Source organism: Netta rufina, assembly GCF_964035555.1.
Source record: "Netta rufina genome assembly, chromosome: 2".
Taxonomy (NCBI): Eukaryota; Metazoa; Chordata; class Aves; order Anseriformes; family Anatidae; genus Netta; species Netta rufina.
Window position 1 is genome coordinate 83,448,637 of NC_140124.1, and position 24,979 is coordinate 83,473,615.

The following is a 24,979-nucleotide window of genomic DNA, read 5'->3' on the forward strand; positions in this document are numbered from 1 at the left end:
CACTTTAATGGAATGATATGTTAGTCTGGAATTTTCTTTTTCTTTTTAGCTTGATACAATTTTTTTTCGCCATGATTAGAACTAGGCTGCATCACCACACCTTATAAACTTAACGTTTGACTTAACTCCTCTTTTGATTGCATATGCCTTCCCAGGGATTGATTTTCTAAGAGTCATTCAAAACTGTCAAGTAAATTTTAGCATTTGTGTATTTTTCATTGCTGATTTCCTGCTTAAGTAATATATCGTTTGTCTCTACAATAGCAGTTTACAAAATTTCTAAAATTTAGCAAGATCGTTCAGTCTAAAGGGGAAATTGTTCAGATAAATTGAGCTGAGCTATACAAGTAAAAACTTAGGGATATGCAAAAGTATTCACTTGTAAAAATGGTATATAAACTGTTCTTGTATTGGGGAAAAAAAAAAAGAGAGAGAGAGAAAAGGAAGGAGATTCTCAGCATCTAGCATAACAGAAATATAGTAAGTCTTTTCACCTAGCTGTTTTATCATGATTTGGCAAATTTTTAAGAACAGTTTAGAAAAAAAGATGGCATGTATGTAGCTGAAGTATTATAAGATGCGAAGTCAAACTGAATATTATTCAGATTTTATTTTGATGCCAAGAATTGTCATTTCACTTATGCAGTCAAGCAGATAATTTTTGATTTTGATAATATTTGATTTTCCTGACTTAGCCAACGTATCAAGTAATATTTTTCTGAGTTCTTTTTACCCCTTTGGAATTCTTAACAATACCAGAAAAAAGAGAAGGGACTGCTATTACACTGTTACAATTTTTTTTTTGTATTTTACATGGCCTAAAGTTACTGTTAACTTTGACAATATATGAAATACCCCATTTATTAGTATATAGGTAAAGAGTACTGTGACTAGGACAAAGCTCAGCATTAGCTGAATAACAAAAGGGAAACATATTCTAGCCTAGGTCTGTGCTGAATTCTACTTCCAGCCTTTACATACGTACAAAGAGGGCAAAAAGTCTTTCAGAATCCAAAATGCTAACAGTATTACATATACGATGATGACAACACATGATGGAGTATCAGAACTTGTGTTTCTATTTCAGTCTTTAGAGGTATATATTTTCAAATGTCTTATGCTTCTGAATTCCATCATATTTACTGTATAATAGACTTCATTTATTTTTATAATTTTGTATTTGTTAAATTCTCTGTGATATTCCTCTCAAATGTTTGTTTCCAATGCATTATCATGTACCATTGCTTTAGTCGTGTTTCACTTATTTCAGTATTTGTTTCTTTGTAAAGCATTTTACATTTACTACTGTATTTTAAAAGTTAGCAATGAGATACAGTCTATACTCAATTGAATATTCAGTACTGATGATAGTATTTTCATGAAAACCATCCTGCGTAGCTAAAGCCAAACTTTGCCTGTCCTTATATTGTTTTGGTAGAGGCTCTTTTACTAAATGGTATTCAGAAAAATTAAATGTGATTACTAAGATCAGTTAAAGCAAAGTTAATCATCCCACTCCTCGCAAATACACAGGTATCTGTGCAACTACATATCTGATATGTGCTGGTAAATATCTGTATGTGCATATATCTGTGTACTTGAACATGTGTACATGTATGTAAAATGTACTCACAACACAGCATGGACTTAGAAGATGCTGCCTTTAAGCATGATGTTTGAACAGAGAGACTGGGAATTCCTAAAAGAATAAACCTTGATGGTTTGAGCTGTGAACTTAGAAAATACCTGCAGCTGTGCTTGACTGTGGCTTTTCCCAGGAGGGCCTTAAAGGCACGTTAGTGCTTTCCTTTAACATCAGCATTGTAACAAGTCTGCTTCAAAAAGCAGATTCAGAAGTGGCTGCACTAAATTATCAGTAAGAGGTGTGTAGAAGCTGACAGCATTCTCATCCCAAACCTGCTGGTCTCAAGAGGTGCTAAACAAATCAGGAAAGAATCAAAGTTTTTCCAAACCATTCACTAGATTGAACCATACATGTATGTGATGCCAAAGCATTCTCAGCACTGATAGTGTATCTCTTGGTAAGCTCTAGCTGACTTTTGTGGGAACCACTAGGCATTTTTCACTTGAAAACCCAATTCCATTTTTAGATGACTAAGTATAGATTTTAAAGACAGAAATTTAAACTTATGGTTGTGTAAAGTCTGTCTCTCTAAGGTACTCCACCTTTTGAACTTTGCTGAAGTAAAGAACATTTAAAATGCAACCCAGTAGTGAGTATGTTTGACTTAGAGCCTTCTTTCTGAAGGGAATTATATAACTGAAGTTTCTTAAATATCCTTAGGGTAAGGGAGTCTGAAGAGGTATGCAGAAGTGGAAGGTCACAGCTACAGAATTTTTCCCCTCAAAAGCACAGTTTCTCAGAATAAGACTAGGTTTTAATACTTGAATACAAAACAAGAAAATTATATGCATATCCTTTTGGACTGGGAACATTCCCACTCCACTTAAATAATGTATTAAAATTTTAAATATATATTTAAATAATACCAGTTAGTGGCAAACAAAACTAAGCTCAGTTCAGATGTTCAATACTGGAAAGTCCTTTCTGTAGTTAAAAACATTGTCTTGTAATGATATATGCTAGGGTAAACCATTTTTATTCATGTCAATCTTTATCCCAAAAACTCACTCAAGGAACACTTCTACCTTTCACAGTTAAATATCATCCTTAATTTATTTAATTTAGTCAATTTTTGCATATCTAGGTTCAGACAGAGATAAAAGCACATGCATGCAATTATGGGCAATAAATTCAGTTTTTCCCAGAAAACTTGAACCAATACATCAGAGAGCTGCTTATAGTTTTGCAAAGGAATCAAATCAGCAGAGCTTTTCCTGATAATGGAATATGCAAGCACAAGAGAGGGGATGGAAATTAAATTGCATTCATTATTATGGTTCTCAAAGAGTATTTTCTTTTCATAGGTAAACAGTCAATCTGTGATGGTATGACACGTAGCACTGGTCATCTTTTGCTGGTGCTCCTGTGTGATGCTGTACTTATGCTATCAAAATCCTAGTTCTTATGGGTTCTGTAAGAGATTAAAAGTGTTTGTTTAATGTGGCTAGAACATGTAAATTCAATCAGAGTTTGATGAAATTTTAAGCTCAGAGTTTGATGAAATATTAAGCTGGTAGGGTGATATCCTATTCTCAATTCTCTTATTTTCTGACCTAATAATGAGTGGTGAAAAAATAGCTGGAAGTCCTTCCTGTTTGTTTCCTCTTATCTTCCTAAAATGGCTAACAGAATACCAAAATGACCAAAACATGTCTGCCAGTTCAGACTCTGAGAAAGAACCCTTGTATTTTGAAAGGTGTCTCTTTTCTAGTACCCGTGCTTTGTTCTGAGCTGTTTTACTTTATTTACTAGATGATATAGTTCATCTTGATAAAAGAGCTATAGCTTCTTCTTCCCACAAGAAGGAGAAATGAAAAGTCTCACTGACAGTTTCTAAATGGTTTTTATTACTTGCAGTTTTACAAAGTGCTTATAAAGTTGTGTTTCCTCCATAGAGATACAGGCTTTGGTGCGATAGTATATTCTGATTTGATGTAACAGTACTAAAGGTCTTATTTACTGAACGGAAAACTCTTAGTGGTATTTCAGTAAAAAAGAATATGCAGGTCTCTTTCTTAATGTCTGTGTATGTTCGTTAACTGCATGTTTGAAGATGAATGTCCTTAAAACTGAGGCAGCTTAATAACAGTCACTCAGATCTCTAACTCTCTAATTTAAGCATATTTTTGCAAGATCTTTTGAATGGAAACCAAGGACATCAGGGGTTTATCTAGTGATTTTATCTGAAGGGTCACCGATTCCTTGTTTGTCAGACAGCTACACTTTTGAACAAAGTGATTCCCAGTGCTGCTCCTTAGGAGGCACAAAACCCTAAGGGGTCTTGGTCACAATCATTGTAGGTAATCCTACCATTTTCATAAGAACCAGCTGTGCAAATTTTGTTCTGATGATGATTTTATCATGGTTTATGTTCACAGGTATAACAGGAAGGTTGTATTTGGTTGATCTATGATTTGATACATACAAAATAAGTAAGGTGTGTTGGATGTTTTTTTGGTTGGGTTGTCCCTGGCAAAACCTAGAGATTGCATTTATAGGGCATAAGCATGTTAAGAGAGCTTAACATTACTGGGATTAAAATAACAAAACAAGTCAAAAATTATTGTAAATACTTTCTTGGACAGTTTTCTTTGTGCATATGAGATAGAAGCAAAAACAGTTCTTTGTGATTTTTATAATTTAAATTGTAGAACATGCCTGATGCAGGGCAAAATAGAAAAGGAGCAGAAGTTCTAGCTGAAGGGCCAGATACTGCATCATTTCCTGTGAAATATATTTGAATAATTTTATTTCTGTATAAGAGGCAAAGTGATACTTTGAAAAATGAATTTATTTCATTTTATTGCAGTGTTTTGAAAGGTTTATTATTTGGCTGCATATAAGCTGAGCGAAATGAATAATGAACTCTGCTGTATCTGAAATCTTGTCCTTGATGCTTTGCCTCACGTACAGTTCCCTTTTCTTACAGCTATTTTATTCATCAGATTAGGTCTTGTCATCTTTGCAACTCACAAAACAGGAAATCAATAATTAATTATGGATAGGTAAAGCAATGCCTCAGTGACTTCCTGAACCCCCCAGAGCTGCGCTGTATAAAACAACCAGGGATAGTTATCTAGCTGTTTTTCACTTGGCTAGATTTGGCAAGCAATTAACATATCTCTCCCTTATTGTTTGGCTCTCCACTGCTAAAATCAAGGGATGAGATCTAACGTTACGGTAGGAGATGTGATTAGAAGATGATAATGCTACCAACAAAACATTTGGGGAAAAAAATAAATAAACTGGACAAGGCTATCTAAGATACTTTAAAAGAAAAAATGGGTGGTGCTCTCCAAAGTACCTCAGGCTTTGCAATGACAAGTGAAAATCAGGGAGAGAAAATGTTGTAGATGAGTTTGGTGTGGAAGGCTGACAATCGGGGAAAAATGGCTCTGCTCGCAGGGCCGCTGAGGTGGCAGCTGGGGGGTTTGTGTCTCGTGTAGCAAAGGAGTCTAACTGCTGATTGTGAAAATGGCACTTTAAAGACCCTACAGAAAACTTAATAATCCTCATTCAGCGCCAGGCAGTTCTGTTGTGGTAAATGATTGTCTGGCTGGGAGCTTTTTTAGCCTCATGCTGCCCTGAATGGATATTCCTCTTACAACTTCATAAGAAATTGAAGTTTCTCTGTGTCTGCAATGCAGATGTTGTCATGTATAAGTAAAACACATTTGTACATTTAAATTTGGAGTAAAAAGGAAAGAAATCCTGAAGTCGAGCCCACTGCATATGGTAAGAGGGGACTGATGTGGTGTGCGTCCTAAGCACAGCCACACAGACCTGGCCAGGGAGTCCCTCAGTGAGTAGGCATCGAGGGCTGAAAGCCACCAGGAGGAGTGGCCGATCTGCTGGCAGCTCTGCCACCCAGCTGGCTTGCTCCTTCACCTCCCAGCTCAGCCACCCTTGCTCTTCGTATTCACTGGAGGGATTGCACTGCTCCTGAAATGCCCTCAGTGGGATCCCTGCCCACTTCCCTCAGTTACGCTGGGACAAGGGAGGGTTGGGAGGCCTTCATCCCAAGCTCAAGCAGCTTCAGGTGTCTTCCTCCCAGCATAACGTGTTGTCAGCAAGTCAGCATAGCACCATCATCAGAAGGCATGGAAAGCAAACTCTATTGTCCTTTGACCACTTCCAGTTATTACAACTATATGGTACAAGTGGTTGTACTGTGAGCAACTTTATCCAAATAATTATAATATTGTTAGCTCCACCAAACCTGTGTAATATCTCTGTTTTAAGTAACTTTCTGGCTTTCATAAGCTGTGTTATTAAGACTATATACACAAATACTAAAACCCTCAAATTAATGTGAGCTTGGATAATCCATGTCTTTATTTCATGTATTTGTGGATTTTGAGGGCATGGCTCATAACTATTTGGGAGAGGAGGGGAAACAGGAGAACTAGAGTCAGCAGTCCTATGTCTGTTGAAGTTAGTGAAATTACTCCAGATTTCCACCTGCAGGCTTAATGCAGAATCAGTTTGAAGGATCTAACTCAGAAGCACGCAACTAGTGTGTAAACTGGGACAATGCCAGGATCTTCCAGGCACAATCCCTACCCCTCTGTTCAACAACATATCTTATGTTGTTATCTTATATCATCTTAACATGTCTTGAGTTCCCATTTTGGAAGTAAAAGACGAAACCCTTGGAGTATAAATGTCAAATTCCTCTTTATAAGTGTTTGTAACTTAGCTGATGGCATTAATAAATAAATAAATAAATAGTCAAATAAATAGATTAATTCAGAATACATTATGAAGCAGATCAGTGGCCAGGAATTCCCTACTGTTTTTGAGTTTTCCCTGAAAAAAAAAAAAAAAAAAAAAAAAAAAAAAAAAAAAAGTAAATCTAGAAAGGACAATCTTCTCAAGAATTGTGTACTGGTAGTAGGAATTGGCATTGTAAATTTAAACCCCAGAATTGAACACCTTTATTTTTTAACATATATGGTCTATCTAGAATTAGTTGGTTGGTTTGTTTGTTTGTTTCAGGAGTGTTTCCAGCATCAGGGACATTTTTAATTCTGTTGAAATCCCTCTTTCAAAGTAAACACACTTCGAGTACAAAGGCAGGGGCCTTTGTAGAGAACAGCCATCTCTCCTGTCCTTCAGCCGCTGACATTTCCTTGCCAGCCACTTTACTAGCACACACAGTGCAGTCCTGCTAGGGAGCTGAAAATTCATGTATGTTCGCGGTGGTGGTTTGGGTCTGCTGGAGTGGTGCCAGTGGGGAGAGAGAAGCCAGACTCGCTGTCTCAGTAGCAATACTGATGGAGCAGCCTCCTGAGGAGCCCTGGGAAATGTATTTGTTCTTCTTTCTGCCCCTCCTATTGGAACAAAACTATGTGATCCCAGGTTGTAAAGCCTAATGATAAATTTGATGGTTGCTAAACATTTATACTTATGTCAAAAATCCCATTCAGGAGCTTAGTTAGATACATGTGTGGATCACCCCAGCCTTGTTATCATTTCCCATTTCTCACCACAGTCAAGTGACGCACATAACTTTCATATGTCGAGGTACATAGATAATTTGATACAGTTCTGATTTCAGTTACGTCTTAGTGTCGTGACAACACATTCCAGTGAAGAATTGCCCAAACCTGTGTAAGTCTGATGTGCCTTGACTTAGTTCACATCAGATTTATCTTTTACTGTAGACAGTGTCATGCTGGAGTACACCAGTCAGAAAGTTTCATGTAACCTGACAGCAGGGCCTGAGCTCGTGAAAAAGGCAAAACCAGCAGCTCCTGCAGCAATTTCTGGATGAGTTTCAAAGCAAGTTCATCCAATGTTATGTATTTTCTTACAGACACCTTGCCTTATTGCACTATTGTCCGCTTGTGGTGGGTCTAGTTACTGTTTCCTGCAAGTGGTTGCCTCTTAAACTTTTACATTTCTACAGCTTATTACCACAAGCAATTATTATTACAATTAATATACTGGAACCAGTAAAATGCCAGCTTACAGGTAGGAAGAAGGACAAAACAGGTCTGGTCCTGTATGCTCTAAGTCAATGGGCTGTTAAATCAAACGTGAGCAGGATCAGGCCTGAGGCAAGAAGTAGCATGGTGGGGAGTTGGCAAACTGAAAAGGGGGAGGGACACATCTTCTGTAGTTTCTAGGAGTTTGGCTGTTTCATTATCAGAGTTGTTGCATCATTTTTGTTTCTTTTCCCTAGTGAGATTTTTCTGCTTTTGAGGACCTGCCAAGGATGTTAGGACCTCGGTGGTTAGGAGTCACTCAGGGCAGAAAATGCTCTTCAGAATGGAAGGGTATTTCTCTGTTTGCAGCCATAGTAGTTTTTCTACGCCACTGGTTACTTTCAAGTCAGTGTCATCATACCAGCTGATCAGCATAATCCACCAGAGGGTAGGGTTTCTTTTATTTTTTCTGCATGGCAGTTTGCATCTGAGCTGATGTGGGATTTCTTTCTGAGCAGATGCCACGAGGTCATCCATGCTGGCCGTATCTGTCCCCAACCACTCCATTTTTTGTCCCTTAGCCACACCATTTTGTCTTACCCCCTCTCACCTCCCGGGTCTGTGAATTCTTCAGGCAGGAGCTCTTTCCCTGTTGTGTCTCTGTGTGTCACTTCCAATCAGGTTTTAATTTCATTCAGTCCTCTTGGTGTTACTGTACTACAAATGAGAGAAATAGCATGTATGGTATCACCCACCTCAGGAGGACACCACCTGAAGTCAAGGACTCTGCTACCACAGAGCTATGGAAATTTGAACACATTTGGAAATTGTGTTCACACAAAAAATTTGAGCACAATATGGAAATTTCAAACAGAATAGAAAACTACTCTCTCTTTTCTCTTACATTTTAAACATGAAAAAGAATAATGGAGAAAACCCAAATTATCTTTTTATAAGATAAAATACCTAGGTAATAATAGGTATTTGGCATAGTAAGCTTAGTCACCCTGACTAAATCATTATTTCATATGGGCCTGAAGAAAATTATTTTCAAAATGAGTCTGAGTTGAGCAGGGAGACCAAGGACCTGTTGACTCTTTAAGCCCAGTAAGAGGTGTTCAGTGAGACTACAATATCACACTTATTTTCTGCAGTGATCCAACCTCCACCCCAGTTCCTACATTATAATCCCTACAGCTTTCCAAGGAGCATGTGATCAGAAACACATCATCGCAGATTGAGCTTTAACACATACCCTTTAACATCTGACTTAACAGAGTGCAATTGAGGGAAAATGCATGTATTCGTTATAGCCAAAATATAGAGAAAAGCCCAACAGAAGATATTTTGGAAGAGATGGTAGGAACACAGGATGATATTTCTGTGCTCTGGTTGTTCTGTGCCTTCCTGTAGTGTGCAGTTGCTACCTATTAATTAATTGCTGCCAGTTAACAAATGCCATCCATTCTGTAACAGAACTACATTGAATTTCTTTTCAATCTGTCAGGTCCTTTTGTCTCCCTCTTCCTCTCCTAGATCATGTTTGTGGCTGGTAAATTGGCTTCTGAAATGCAGTCTCACACACTTGGCTGTTGAGTTAGCTTTTGTCTCTGCAGGACACTTATATACTGTACCTTTAAGTACCCAAATCAATTTAATTAAATTTCATTACAGGCACTAGAGCTGAAACAAACTAATGAAAGCAGCCATCATGTCAGGTGGTATTTATCTCGGCATTAAATTGAAAATACTCCCTTTAGGCTCTTAAAAATTAGTTTCAATATTTAACACTAATAGCTTTTGGAATTGTTGATGGGGATAGCTTTAATGAATTTGTTACAAACTGTTTACCTTTCCAAAGAAAGGAACTTTTTTCTTCTAACAGAGGAGAGCTAAAGACAGATCACTTAAAATTATTAACGTTTTGAAATACTATGGCATCTGTGAGCTGGCCATAATGCTCTTGAGAAACACCATGAAGTTGTTCATACAGTGACAGTAATATGCCTTGTTTAGTCAAAAGCAATGCCAAGTCGCAGCAATATTCATGCTAAAGTTCACTCTTGGCCCAACTTATTGAGTTGATCATGCTTGCAAACTTGAAAGTTATATAGCACATTTTATTTGAAGACTTTACAACAGACGTTACCCTCAGCAAAGAGAAAAGTTAAGATTTGCAGGGAGAAGAGGGGCAAAAAGTCTGCCACAGAGAAGAATGCCATTGCTAGCATCCTAGCTGCAGCTGGATTTCATTCCCTAATGGGTGAGGTACCTTGCAATGCTCTTGGTGAGGAAGCAATGCTGACAAAGTATCTGTTAATACTCCACGGAACAGAACTGGTGCCACACACAGTTTCTCTGCAGTCTGTAGGACCATGCACATTACAGGGATTTCACCCACTTCCCATCAGAATAGTGGGTCTAGATATTAATGTGAACAATACAGAGAGAGGAGGGAGTAGGGAATGGGAGAAAATTTAGACTTAGGGGAAGGTTTGGGTCACTATTTTTCTGAATTAAAATAAAAATAAACTATTTAAGCTACTCACATGCTAAGTTCACACTGTAAGTTTGTAGAAGTTTATGTCAATTCATGGAGCACAATCATGCCTCCTACATTCATTTTCTAACTGTAGTTGTCACAGCTTGTACAATTCCAGTTTCTAATGTGGACAGGATCTAGAAAATCCAAACTTGCACTCTAGCTTTAATAATTCGTAATTCATAGCGTTACTAAGCATTCATCGTTTAATGGATAATTTGAAAAAAGATTTATCTGGAAAAGATGGAAGATGGTAACAAGGGCTTTGTACACCTCCTTTCATCAGGGGCTGACCTTTCTGTAAAGAGTTTTTCCTGAATTTCTTGATGGTTCCCTTTGCAAACAATCCCAGAGTCTCACTGAAGCAGCTCAGGCTTTGCTGAGGTACTGGAACAGGTACAAAATCTCCAGCACACTCCGCAGGCTCAGTCCCTTGATCATCTCGATCAAAGGATGCATCAGGGAGTGCTATGCCTCTGCTGTGACCCACATGCCAGGGAGTTATTTGTGGGAAACAAAAGTGCAAAAGGACAGTGTGCATGGCCATGTGTGCATCCAGATACATGGAGCTGGAAGCATTTCAGAGTTGCACTGCCTCAGCATGGCAGGTATCTCCTTCTCTTGCAGGTAGATGGGAATAAATAGCCTTTTCCTTCTTCTTTTATCAGATCTAGAGTCTGGTCCTCTTGGTATTTTCTGTTTCAGCAAAGGAGTCTGCTTAAAAGAACTAAATGGTTAGCAAAATGTAACACAGTGAATTATAGAGGTCACCTTTCTTAAAAGAACTTCAGACCCTGGAGAATGAGAAAGAGGGGAACCATTTTTCCTCAGCAGGATAAAGGCACGGGCTTCTTATGTTTGTGGCTTCATTTGTATAGTAGAAAAAATACCATGGAAGTTAAATAACACAAAAGTATTTTACTTACAGTTTTGATGCTTGGATAAGATGATTAGATGTAAGCTGTTAATTATAAGCCATCAGTTCTTTTTAAAAACCTATATGCATGTATTGAGAGGTTTCTAATAATTTCCAATTTGATTCAGCATTAAGTAGTTAGGGGGTTACAGATGTTTTTGTTAGCGCTCTTATCCTCCCTCCACATTGGAGGACAATGCTTGTGTAAAAGTGGCTTGCTGGAAATGAAAGATTAGATATAGAAATTTTTGGCTTAAGCAGTATTAAAGATTAGCTGTTTCTTTTTCAAGAATTCTTACTATCTTATATTGATTAACCGGTTTTCTTCCTCATAGTTTCTTACATGACTGTCATGAAATACAAGATGCAGTTCATTAACATGACTGACCCCCGTGGACATATGCTCACTACCTATTTTAGGGAAAATAATGATCCCACTAGAAAAGCCATGGCCCATGTCTCTCTCCTCCATTTTTTTCTGTTAAACTCATGACTGAGATATACCCGTGTTTACACAAATGCATTATGTAAGGAGTACAGACGTTCAGAATCTGTAGCTAGGTGTCAAGTCTGTCTCTCCTAATATACTTACAACATTTCCCTCTGCACCAAATGTAAGTGCCTTCTTTCTTCCTGCTGTTTTCAAAAGAGAAGCCTGTTACACTCTTGCTGAGTTCCATTTCATAGAAGTTTGGTGGAAAGGAAGCATTGAAGCCATCCCCTACTGCAGCTCAGAGAGCCTGGTGCCTGTGGAGGGCACAAAGCTGGAGAGATGGCTTGTGCCAAGGCAGAGGTGGGAGAGGGTGGGCATCACAGCTGGGTGTCAGGAGCAGCCTATGGTGGAAATATCCTTTTCAGCCCCAAAGCAGAGTTGTTTTTCCGTAAGCAAGAGTGAAATTCCAGCTTTTTTTTGTTGTTGTTGTTGGCAATATTATATAATGTTTTTGTTTTTTATCCAGCACAGTATTTCACTGCAACTTTTTGTTTAGTGCCATGCCAGGTGCTTGCCTCAATTTCCACTGAGCACAACAGAAAGTAGGCATTTTTAGACTGTATCTTGAGTGTTAGACTGGGCAAACTCAATTTGTTTTACAGAGTTAGATTTAACATTAAGCAGTGATGAAGGTGGTTAAAATCTGTAAATACTTTAAGACATCTGGAATATTGTGGTTTCTAAGGGCACTAGCTAAAGTCAATTTATGTTCTCACAATACTTTCAAAATATTATTTTTAGTTTCCATTTTAAAATGTAAAGTTCATAATTATTGGGTGTGACGTTGTATACAAGAACGAAATGTGAAACTCCCTTTTTATTTCAAAACTGGCAGTTTCTAACATTTTTATTACTTTGTTTCTTTTCTTAAAATGCATCACTATTACCACAGTCTTAAATACAAGACATACAATTTCTTTCTGTGCATCTTGGAGAAAAATGCAATGAGGAAAATGAATAGATTCTTTTTCACTCAGTTTGAACAAATGGGCACTTAATGTACTTTACTAGACTGCAGATACCCAAGTAGTTACATTAATTTTGATAATCCTGCAGCTTCACCATCTACTTCCTCCATTTCCTAATAAGACAGAAATGATTTAAAGCAAAACCTTGTGAAAACAGGCAGTTTCATGACTTGGAATATTTTCAGATCATTTAGAATGTGAAACTAGAGGCAAGGAAAAAGACAGAACTATTAAACAAATAACTTAAAACATTGTTCAGTGTTTTCATAATATGAATCTTTCCGAAATATGTTACTTTACAGAACTTTCTGCATTTTGATTGTTCTGGTGTTTCAGTACAGTCAGCAAATCAAATCCTGCACCAGTAAGAGTATTTGCCACCCAGTGGCAGGAAAAAGATAGTAGTCTACTTGTATATAAGTAGTTTAAAAAAAAAAAAAAAAAGTAGAGGAAAATACTCTCTGCTTAATGCCAAGAACTGTATGGCAAATTTGCTGACTGCTGTCACAATGTTTGATGTTGCAGGATGGATGGTCACAGTATCACTTTGTAGCCTCATCTTCAACAATAGAAAGGGATCGGCAAAGACCATACTCTTCATCACGCACGCCCTCCATCTCTCCCGTGCGCATGTCTCCTAACAACCGCTCAGGTAAGTGCAGGCTTCCAGGGCTGAAGTAAAGACAGAAATAATCCATCACTGTCATTTTTCTCTGTTAAGCAATGTCACTGGCATGCAGATCTGTTAAGAATGATGAAAGCCTACAAAATGCATTATTTACTCTTACTTGAACTATCTATTCAAGGTAGGAATTACCTTTACTTTTTTCTTGCATGACAATGTGCCAACTTCTACAGCAGAAAGAATATTACTTAACTTTTTCTTATGAATTACTATGCAGTGTTTTCCTGATTGAGATTAATCTCAGGTTGATTATTGATAGCATGAGGAAACTCTGCTACTCTATTTGCTAGTCATGACAACCATTAAGCTGTTTATGACTGCTCTGTACACTTGGCAGAATTTGAAAGATCCACATGATTTATGTCAGCTTTTATTCTGATTATATGTGAATGTGTGTATGTGTATATAAGTGTACATACACATGCATATGCAAGCTTAATAAAAGGTTGACTACAGGTCTTCATGTAATATTGATGACAAATTTAGACCAGCTATCATTAATTCTGTACAATCCCTGCAATGAATTAGTGTAAGTATGGCAACTTACACCTCCGTGTTAATTTACTTTTCTGTTCAGAAATCTGAGCATTTTTTCATCATCTTATTCTAAGGTAAAACATATCTTGGTTAGATAAAACCATTCTCAGTGAAATTCCTTTAAGGTAAACAGAGTAAAACAATTTTACTACTTGCTCAATCAAATGCTGCCATTCCATAGGTATACTAAGAATTTAGAATTAAAATAGGCCAAACCAATTATTGCCATCAGCATCATGCAGTAGATGGATTTTTACGAAAATAGTTTTAAGTATCTATTAGTGGTGTCTTAGTCCTGCAGAGCAACCACTGAGGAAATTTGAAGTGTCCAGAAGTACAGCCCAGTGAGAGCTGCTATTGACTGTCATTACACAAGTCGGTTTGCAAGGAATTCCTTTTTTTTTTCTTTGCCTTTTTTGTTCAAAATCTCATTTTGACAAGTGCAAGGCACTTGAAATGTCTGGCCCTGAGACCTTAGTTCTATCTCTGCCCAGGACTATCTCCTCACTTCTGATGCTTATAGAACACACTTCAAAAAATATTTCTTATGAATCTTACTGCTCTGAGGAGTCATCTGAAGGCTAGCAAAGGACAAACATAGTGGCTGTTTCTGAAGGAAGAGGAGCCCATGTGATTACAGAGCAGTCAGCTCAGATTTATGTTCTAGAAAACTGTTGGAGAAAGTAATCACAATCTGAATACCTCAGAGATTATAGGAACATAAATGCTGCTTAGGAGTATCTACTTCTACATTGTAGTACAAGTTACTGTCTGGTAGTACCCATATCAAATCCAAGCATTGATTCAATAGGATTTCTTCTTATAATTCCACCTGAATTTCTTCCACAGCATAGTCACAAGGCTTTGTGGAAAGGAATAGCCAGTAAATGAAATCTACAATAATCGGTGAAACTACTTCACGTGTGATTTTTATAGGCAAGCTAGGGCAAGTTTGCAAACAGTCCAGAAAACGTGGCAACACAAAACAGACTGAAAACCATTCTTAAAGAATAGGTGTGATGCTTTGCTAAATGGAAGCCTGCTTTCCTTGGAGGTTTGTCTTGAGTCCAGGACTCTGCAATGTTTTTCGTAATGATCCTGGTAATACACAAAGGGTGCCAGTTAACTTGGCAGGTGACGTAAACCTGGGAAAGGGTCACCTACCCTGGAGGGCATTGTTAGAATTCAGAGTTGTCCTGAGACATTGGAGATAACTGCCCAAAGGGAAACAAAGATCCGATCATTTACAAATAAGTTCTAAGGGGAATATCTAGCTAGATGAAAGTGCATTAGAAATGATTTAGGGGGTTTTGTCAGTTGCAAACATAAATCAGGAAATGGAGAAATTGGGATATGAGGACACACTGAATGGGCTGTAATTGTTTAACTCAAAGAACAGAGACGAGATGAGGGCAGCGAGAAGAGGTACACACCAAGTCTTCAAACATGTAACAGGCAGCTGCAAAGAGGCATGGTGTGAACTTTCTCTACTTTCATAGCAGACGAATTAAAATATTGAGCAGCAAGGAGTCAGGTTAGCCAGACATCGAACATTTTCTAATGGTAGGAAAACAAAACGCTGTAATAAACTGCTTGGAGCAGTTATGTGGTCTCTGTCATCAGAGATCTGTAGTTGTAGACAAAAGTCTGTCAAGAATTATTTTGGTATAGTGCATCCTACCTTGGGGTAAATGTTTGAAGTAAATGAACCCATAATGTCCCATCCATCTCGAGGACTTGGTGATACAGTACTTGTAAGTAGTGTAGAAAGCTCTGTCTATTTTGTGTACTTTAAGAATAAGAGGAGAAAGTCTTGATGTTACTTCTCAATATGTCGACTACTCGATATATCTCTGCTTCCAATAAAAACTCTGGAGGAAGGCAATTCTGGATTTTAACACTTGCCAAAAGGCAATTGTTCTAACATGAGAGGAAAGGTATAATTTCTACAGGGAACAGAGAGAAATGGTTTTGTTCTTATCAGTCAGTTGTATTCAAAACACTGGAATACTTCAAAGTGTTACCAGAGTACGTGAAACAAAATGCATCCAAGTGTTAGTTACCTTTTCAAGGTATGCATTCTGTTTTGTCCCCTGTGGGAGTCAAGTCCCCATTAGATGATATGGTAACTTAATGTCACGTTTCTTCATATCTTCATGTTTGCTGCCTTTATCATCTTTAGAATTACATCAGTATTGACAAGCAACTTAAAAGCAATCCCCAGTTTTAATACCTCCATAATAAAAGCTATCTGTCCCATATTTGCTCTGTAAATTCAGAGGCTAGGGCCAGCAGAACCAATTTGAACAGAATTCAGCATCACTGTGCAAGGAAGGCTTCCCTGCTCCTTAACTAAAAATTATAACATTGTTTAGAGATGCTGGAAGACGTTTCTTATTTATTTATGTATGTATGTATGTATTTATTTATTTATTTTTAAATGACATTGCTATTGCTTTGGAGACTATTTTAACATATATTGAATGTCTGGGTGGCAGCTGGGGAAGGTGTGGAAATACGCACGAGCAGTCTATCTATTTTTCTACCACTATGCCTTTACTAGGCTCTGGGATGCTCACCTTGTACTCCCTCCCCTCCCATTCCCTCCACAACAGGGAAACCACATGGTATCTCCCAACACCTAAATCAGTGAAGTCAGTTCACTTGCAATCCATTATTTTTGTCCCTGCTTTTTTCCCCTTTTCCTGTCTAAGCATCACAAGCTGTGAGTCTTTGTGATCAGCGCCACCCTCACATTCTCCAGTGCATTAAAATCACATACAAACCTGGCACTACAAGTCACCTGGCACTTCCCTGCTTTTAGCTGTAGCAAGAGTTTCAGTTAGCATCTTTCTTACTGACTGACAGTCAGTCTTATTCACTCAGAGTCAATTGTGGAACAATCGTATGAGCCAATTTTTTCCATAACATTCCCCCCCAACCTCCTTCTTTCAGCAGTCTCAGCTTCTAAACACTTGCAGAGTTTCCCAGCACATGATGAAAGAAATAGTGTTTTAATATCAACTGTTCCTACATAGATAGTGACAGAGAAATTATTAGACTTACCTTTAAGTGTTAGGGATTCTTTCCTACATGTTTTCTATGAAAAAAAAATCTTTCTTTTCTTCCCATTCCCTTTAGAACTATTTCATGGGCTTGTTTATCTTCAACAGAGAAGGGAGGAATCCATTTTATAAGGGCTTTTCTCCTTTTATATTTTTTTTCTACTCAGTTGAAAGTTAATTAATTGACCATTTTGAGAAGAAAAGCAAAAGTACATATACCAGAAAGTTTTGACACATCAGAGTCTGAAAAGATAAAAGAGAAAAAAAAAACTATTATTACTGTACTTTTTCTTAATGATCACCTTAGATGATGGGTGTAAGTAAAAAAAAAGGTGAAAATGATATTTGGAGTTAATAATCGTATTAAAACATTTGTAGTGTATTTGAAATAACAGCACGTTTTCTTTTCTTTCATAACATGGAGGTGTTTCTTCAAACAGCTTGACATTAATCTGCTAGCAAATACATACGTTACTAAAATGTTTACTTTAAACAGTACATTCAGTGATATGTGGCGAGAAAAAATAAATCCATTTTTATGATCTAGCAAGTGCCCCAGCCTCACCCCGGGAAATGATCAGCCTAAAAGAAAGGAAAACAGACTATGAATCAACTGGAACAAACGCCACTTACCATGGAAATAAGGGAGAACACACTTCTAGGAAAGACACCATGACAGGTGAGATTATAATTACATAGCATATGTAAAAATCAGCTGTGATAGACGGCTGATTTTATAGGGTTGTCTGAGTTTATTGTAATGTAGAACAGAGTTAACTTGCTTTGGCTGATTCCAAAGTTTTAGCAACCTTGAGAAATACAACTGAAGAAGTATTTGATCTTAATGATACAATGCTTTGCAAAAATGACTTGTGAAGACCGTGATTTTTTATAACAGAAAAGGCTTTAAAAACACTTGTACACTTCTTTTTAATTGTGTTTTCTTTTCAGAAGGAAGTGGGTAAATCCACCTTATATTAATTAGTGCTGTTTCTGTAAGCATGACAATGGTTTAGCACTTGTGGTGATCCCTAATGTCTGTCTTTTGCTGGGATTGGCTTTCTGGGACCAGTTAGATGTTTTTACATGTCACCTATTCCTAGGAGATTCAGCAGCAGTTTGTAAAGTCTGTCCCTGTTTCTTTCCTAGCTAGGGTGATTCAAATGCACAAAATGTTCGTGGTGTGTGTTACGGCATCTATTGCAGGTTTTAGTGAAGGCCTCTCTCTCCTAGTGAGCTCATTAACTTGTTAGCATTTCAGTAATTACAAAATGTTGACTCTTGTCTAGTACAGCATCTCTTCTTTAATTCTCTGCAAAATCACTGTTGCACAGACTTCCATAACCTTTGTTGTTGAGCATTTTACTATATTTACACAGCGATGAGCATCATGGTGTCTTCTCCACCAAATGTTACCTTGGTGCAAGTAAAAAATTCCAGCGAGGAGTTATTCTGCACTTTCTGCCTGTTACCTTTTCCCCCTCCCCCTGCGTAGGTTTTGCTCAGAGAATGCCAGAATGGGTGGTCCTAAGCTCACAGGGACACAAGTACTGTGCTGATTAGTGTCAAGCCCTCCATGCTACAGTGTCTGCTTTCAAGACATGATATGACTCATACAGCTTCTTCTTTGCTACACACCGTTGTGTAATCAAAATCTAAAGGCCAGGCTTTGAACTTGTGTCAAAATGCAAAACAGAACATTAATTAGCAAGACAGTAAAAGTCAGAGGAAGAGAAATGACAGTCAAGAACATACGGAAACCACAGAAACGATGAGTGTCTTGAATCGCCTCTGCAGGATACTACATGGAATTGCAGAAAGTTCTGTCAAGGTACTGTATTTAATGTATCTATAACATTTTGTGTGTTTCGTAGTTACTACACAAAACACTACTATAAACACTTCAGTGGTCATTACTTGTGTAATTGTGAGGACAAGACTTAATTTTTTTTTCATTGCTTTTTCAAGGATCCGGGTAGAGGGTAGAGGGAATCTAAGGAGTAAGAACAGCAGCTGAAAAGGCAGAAGCATTAGTATTTCATTTTAGCTCTGTCTGCAAATTAGATAACCAGATTATATTAGAATGTTTTCAAGAAAGGGTTTTTGCATGGAAATTCTGTGCTTCCTTGCAGATAGTAACTTATTCTTTCATGTCTCTTCCTACTTCAAAACATTATTGATTTCTTTTTCCCCAACCCTTTTCATTTTGTCCTTTACTGTAGTACTTACGTTCTCCTTTATTTCCTTTCTCTTTCTATATAATTTTAGGAGCCTGAGGTCTGTACTTCCCCAGCAACCTTTGCTCTACTTTGATTTTTGCATCCTGTTTTCCTTTAATATGTGTTTGTATTTTATCTGTTCTTATTGATCTTTTGGGTTGGCTCTTAATAAGAAAACTCAAGGCTCTCAGCATCATGCTCGACTATCCATTATTTTTCAGTTACTGAGCTCAGTGAGGAGTATCAAAAACAAATTGAAAAGTTCTATAATATTTCAAAATCTTGTATAGACATTGTATGAATGGATATGGAATTAACAAATCACTTGCTCTCTCTTTCAGATAGATCACCAAATCTCTGCTTGTTTGGTCTGGGCTCAAATTAAGCACTATTTTAAGAACAGAAGAAAATAACAGAAGGAGACCTGCTTTTCAACATTGGACATGAAATTTGTATAATGTATCTGTAGTTAATTAAACAATAAATATTTCATTAAAGAACAATATAAAATACAGTATTTGTGGTTTTAATTGTGAGGCATTTTGGCTTTACTTCTCTAGTCTAATGCAAGTTCATGTAGCAAGTTTATTCTAATGCCTGTATTTCATTTTGTGCATCAAATAATGCATTGCAGCTCATACATCCACAGAGCCTATGGGACTTAGATAAATGTTTTTTCAAGTTCCACCTGGCGTATACATATTTTGAGCTGCTCCTGTGTTTTGTGCCAAGCTGATCTATTACACAAAGCTTTCCTTGACTTATGGATTTACAGAGAGTGTAGAGCTACAGATGTAGTCCCAATTTATCCACACCTGTCTCCATGCTCTTCTCCAAAGCTCTTCTCAGTTTATAGTTCAAAAATTTTATGACCTCTTGGCTGGGACTGAAATGAAGGTTTTTTGATGGATTTTTGAAGTAGAAATGTTGGCTTCTTGCCATTGTGGAGAGTTGTCAGGAAACCTCTGGGAAAAAATGGAGAATCTATGAAGTAAACAGTTTGGCTGAAAATGATAACTTATATTGATTTCACAAGGACAGCTAAAAAATAGAGGAACAATATCAAAGTTCTCATTGCCCTCTTCACTTTGCAGGTTTATGATGCCTTGTATATTTACAATCCATCTTCTCTTTTCTGTAGAAAATAATAACCAATAATAAAATTTTATCACCTAAAGTATATTTTTAAGACAAAAACTATTATAGTCCTTTAAAAAAAACACAGGAACTGTAAATGAATGTGATAACGTTATTTATGCCTTGGTGCTCTCCTTTAGAACAAAGAAGATAAGCTTACTGTATACTATCATGGGACTCTACTGCAAAGTTTCTTTCACTTTATTAAATCCCTTACTGAACTAATATGTGCATCACAGTCTGCCTCCTGTATCTTCACTTCCACCAGCAGAAACTCCTGATTAGTTTATTCTTTTGCTTATCAGTAATCTATCATCTGTACTTTTCTCATTTCAGCTTACTTATAAGTCCCTGCACTGTCTAAACACAAACAGCCACAGTCTGTTATAGTAGATAGAGATGCTTGGGTTACTTGAACTTATTACTACTTTAAGAAACCACAGTACGCTGTAATCTTTGTCGTGCCCTTTCACCACAGGAGAAGGTGGCGGTGGTAATGACAGGCAATGATCTCTGTTAGATGATATTTGTGAGGCACAGAAGCATTTGCCTTTACTGTCTTGAAATAAATTTTAGAAAATGGGGTCCTGCTGATGGCAGTAAAAAAAGCAGGCTATGCAATCCTGGCAGAGGATAACTAGCTGCCCAGTTGATCTTTCCTTTCTTAATATCAGTCTGTGTTTGTGAGTGTAAAAGGTTAGTACCTTATTATTTGAAAGTGTCTGTAAATCTGTTCTGAATGAATACTTTTGGGAACTGAAAGTTGAATGTTAAACCATGAGCCAAGTGACTGAGATATACGGGGAGGGCTTTGGTCAATGATAACTTTGTCACATAAACCATTGACTGACGTAATTTTCAAAGTTCTCATCAGCTGTGAAGACTTCTGTGGGAAGCTATTTTTTTTTAAATCAATATCACCTTTAAAACTGAATGAAGAAAATAAAAAAATAAGGCATTTTTCTCTGTTTTTTATACAACGCAACCACCGAGTGCTGCAGGTTGATCATAGTACTCACTTTAGAACCATCACAATTTTTTCCAGTAAGATGTACCTCTCAGTACTATCTTGTACTGATGTTTATATGGCGCTGATGTTTATATGCTACATAAAATACACACGCCCACACTCATCAATTCTGGAATCATTTCATCTGCAGTGAAGATTCTTACATCTCTGTAAGGAAGCATGGCTGCTGGAAAATCTCCATCTCCTGCTCCTTGTACCCCTTTCCCTTCTTCTGCCACATTTTAAAAAATAAGATCGTTTCATTAATTCTCTCTGATAATTTTTCCGTGATGACACCCATCCATGTAACATCAATTATCAGTTACTAATCACCCCAATACCTGGCTCATTCTCTCCCTTCTTTCTTTTATATTCGCCCCCTTCTTTTGGACAGCAAGAGTCAGCTGCTCACTGAGGCATGGCAGAGGGGGAATGGAGTTCCCAGGAGTGCTGCCTGCGTGCTCAGAAGCAGGTACTGGAGTGGGGTGGCATGCGTTACTGGCAGCTACATTGCTCGACTTACATTTCCTCCAGAAACAGAATTATCTCAGCCTCGCAGCTAGACAAAGCCAAGATTTCTTGTCTGTGAACTCTTGGCATTCATTTCCAAGCATTTAATGTGTCATTGTATTCCCTTTTATCGCATTACAAAAAGAATACCACAGTTTGCTTGCATTTTGAATTTGTGGATTTGCATTCATGTGACTGCAGTCAAATCAGCAGTGCAGACCTTGCAGCTATTTTTATACACAGACTACCCATTTTTTTTCCATCGCAGAATCTGTGATCTGTAAGACTGCAAGTCTTCAATCTAGCATGTGACAAATACAACATATTTCACAGTACTGTGTTGGACAGATATGCACCAACTCTGAACTGTTTCTGTTTTTTAATAATCATAGCTGTTAGGGGCATACAGGATCCTAGTGCCCTTTTATTTACCTGTAAAAAGATGGAACGGTCATGATACTCCTTGAAGTCTTTCTGATTGCCTGTGGGAATACTATGTAAACTAGCATGTTACCAATCTACTATTTTTCATCATATTCTCCATAAAACCCTCAGGTGTTGCGCCTCTTCTTTTCTTGACAGCAAACAATTATGAATAGTATTGTCCTCTCCAGATCAAATATTTTCAGTCCTGCCTGCCTGAAAACTTGCATGCATGAAGCTTAAGTCTTGCTTGAGATTTATCTGCATGAAACGAAAATAGTTACAAGAAGCCCTTCCCTGTTAATGAGAGTCCAACACACTGAGTATCGCTTCCATTTTGTTCAAGCCAGCTTCTTGTAGCACTCCATGGAGCAAGCAAAGAATTCATAAAGCCAGCATAAAAAAAATTGGTATCACAGAAGGGTCTGGCACTGGCACTGCTGAGAGCCACGCAGGCATAAGGAGCACCGTAGACAGTAATGCTGATGCAGGCTCCTCTAATACCAAACGCTGTCTTCAGGAGGGCGAGTTTCAAACACTAGAGCAGAGGATGCAGCTGTAATTCATAAAAAACACCAAAATAACTGTCAAGTCTCACACATCAATCAAGCTTGGTGACAAAATGCAGCCTGAACAGAGAGAACCTTTGTAGATCAACCCTTCAGTGCTAACATCTATGGCAATAAGATAAACAATAAACTACTCAAGCAGGCATCACTACCATCTATTACCACCTGATGGCACACATGCAAAATTGAGAGTACCTCCCACCAAAAAGACCAACCGTTGTCTGTTACCAGAGCTCATTTACTTCCCACTTTCACAGAAAGGATCCCTTTGCACTACTCAGAGACCTGTGGGGCTCTGCAACATTTCCTACACAGAACTGTCATCTGTCTTAGAAACTGCATCCAGCACATGAAGAACCAAGAGGTTTTTTCACCCCTATTAGCTCATGGTCATCAAGTGAAAAAAAATGTGTTGTTTTTCTTCCCCCCAGTTGTTAAATCTCATCACCTGACTATATAAGCCCGTTTCAAGACCATAGTGGAGAACTTCAAGAGCACCACCTGAGATCTGTAAAGTGACAACAGGAGACCGTGCATCAAGCTCTGTCAAAAATTGTACCTTCAGCACGATACCTGTGGCAGATGTGAAGATCAGAATTGGCATTTCACAGTCGACTTTGATGATCAACCATTCCATTCTTTCTTTTTTCCACAGAGGGTGTAGTAGCTGGGGGAAGAAGGATGGGGGCAGTTCTGCCTGCTGGGGTCCATGCTAGCAGGTTGCAAAGGGAAGAAGGAGTGGTTACTTCTTCAGTAACAGTGGCTCTTCTTAGTGACGTGACTAGCATGGGTCCCACAGCCAGCTTTCAGCTCTGCTGCTCAGTCCTTGCCCTCAAAGTTTTGAGTTGCAAAGGTACTAAAAGCATCTTTTGGTGCCTCCGGGCTTTATACCATTGCACAGAGACCTGAGAGAAGTTGAATGGGCAACGTGTTTCAGTTCCTGTGGGGACTGATTCACAGCTACTTCTAAAATTCTCTTTCAGGCACATGCTTTTATAATGAGAGTCATGATTATATCATCAAAACATTGGTTCAAATATCTGGGAAGTTAATAACACGAATCCAGTAAGAATATTGTGCAGCAGCCACACATCTTTCCTTCGTATTATTCATATTATTTCAAATAAGAGAAATGCATGCAATGCTTCTGGTTCTACCAGCAGGCTGAGCTTCAGGCAGATACCCAAATCAGGATCATCAGTTCATCAGTAAAGGTTAAAGCCTTGAAGGAAAAACTCTTGCCTTTTTCTTTTTTTTTTTTTTTTGGGGGGGGGATGTGGGTGGGAGCAGGATGGGCAATATATTTTTTGCAAAGCAGTACGATGATGTTGTCTTTTTCCTTAGAGTTACTTCTGATTTCAAACTCTTAGCTCAATTTTGTCCATGTGTTTTAGTAGTAGGACATCTGAAAAGAAAGTGACAGCAGTTTATGGATTTGAGACTATCGTGGCCAGATCTCTTTGGTGTAACTGCTTATTACATTTTTGCATAACTTATTTTTTCAGTTGTATTTAATCAGTTTTCCCAAGAATGAGTTCACAATATAGCAAAAGCACTGTAGGATAAGATTTGGTATAACATCATTCAACTGACCTGAAAGGAGATAAATATTTCTTAATTTCATTACTTGCAACTGCTACCTGTTTAGCCTATGTGTGATACAAAATCATATGTATAATCTGGAATATATTACTGAATGCTAGCTGTATATGAAATTATTTTGTTGATTTATGTGTGAAGTGCAGAAGACTGGTATGAACATGACATAGTGCCTGTAACCATTAATAAGTGTACACCATGTACATGCATGTACTACAAATCAAAGATTAAGACTATTTAGTGAGAGGGAGAGAAAATGGAAGATTGCAAACGCTTTTAAAAATGTTTGTGCACGCGAAATGGGCACTATGTAAGTATTAAATAAAGCCTTAACAACTCATTTTGAGACCAAAGAGGTATGTTTGGTAAAACTGCTTTTCCTTCCTCTTTTCTCTCTCCAGCTCAGAGCACTGGCATCTCAACTTTGTACAGGAATTCTTACGGTGCACCTGCTGAAGATATCAAACATAACCAGGTAAGCGGGGAGACTAAAATGTTACTGTTCTAGACGGCAAGACACCAATGTCACATTTTCAAATGGAAACTACCAAAAATATCACAAGGATAAAAAAAAATCTAGATAGAATAAATGAATCATCTGATTGACCAACTGCTAGCAATTCCACTGGCTGCAGGCAAATTATATCCTTTATGCTAATGCAAAATTTCAGCCCAAGTTTCAAAAATGGGTTTCCAATGGGTTATGACAGCATATGCGCAAAATTAGCTAAG

At 37.8% G+C, this 24,979-nt stretch overlaps 1 protein-coding gene across 1 annotated transcript in view; it reads left to right on the top strand.

The window, feature by feature from the left end:
- CTNND2 (catenin delta 2) overlaps nt 1-24,979 on the top strand; it is a gene marked incomplete at both ends in the record, with an annotated part of 525,744 nt that overhangs the window by 497,921 nt on the left and 2,844 nt on the right. Inside the window, 3 exons of the mRNA XM_084281644.1 lie at nt 13,020-13,146; nt 17,329-17,460; nt 24,649-24,722. Coding sequence (XP_084137770.1) covers nt 13,020-13,146; nt 17,329-17,460; nt 24,649-24,722 — 333 coding nt within the window. The remainder of the gene's footprint in view (nt 1-13,019; nt 13,147-17,328; nt 17,461-24,648; nt 24,723-24,979) is intronic.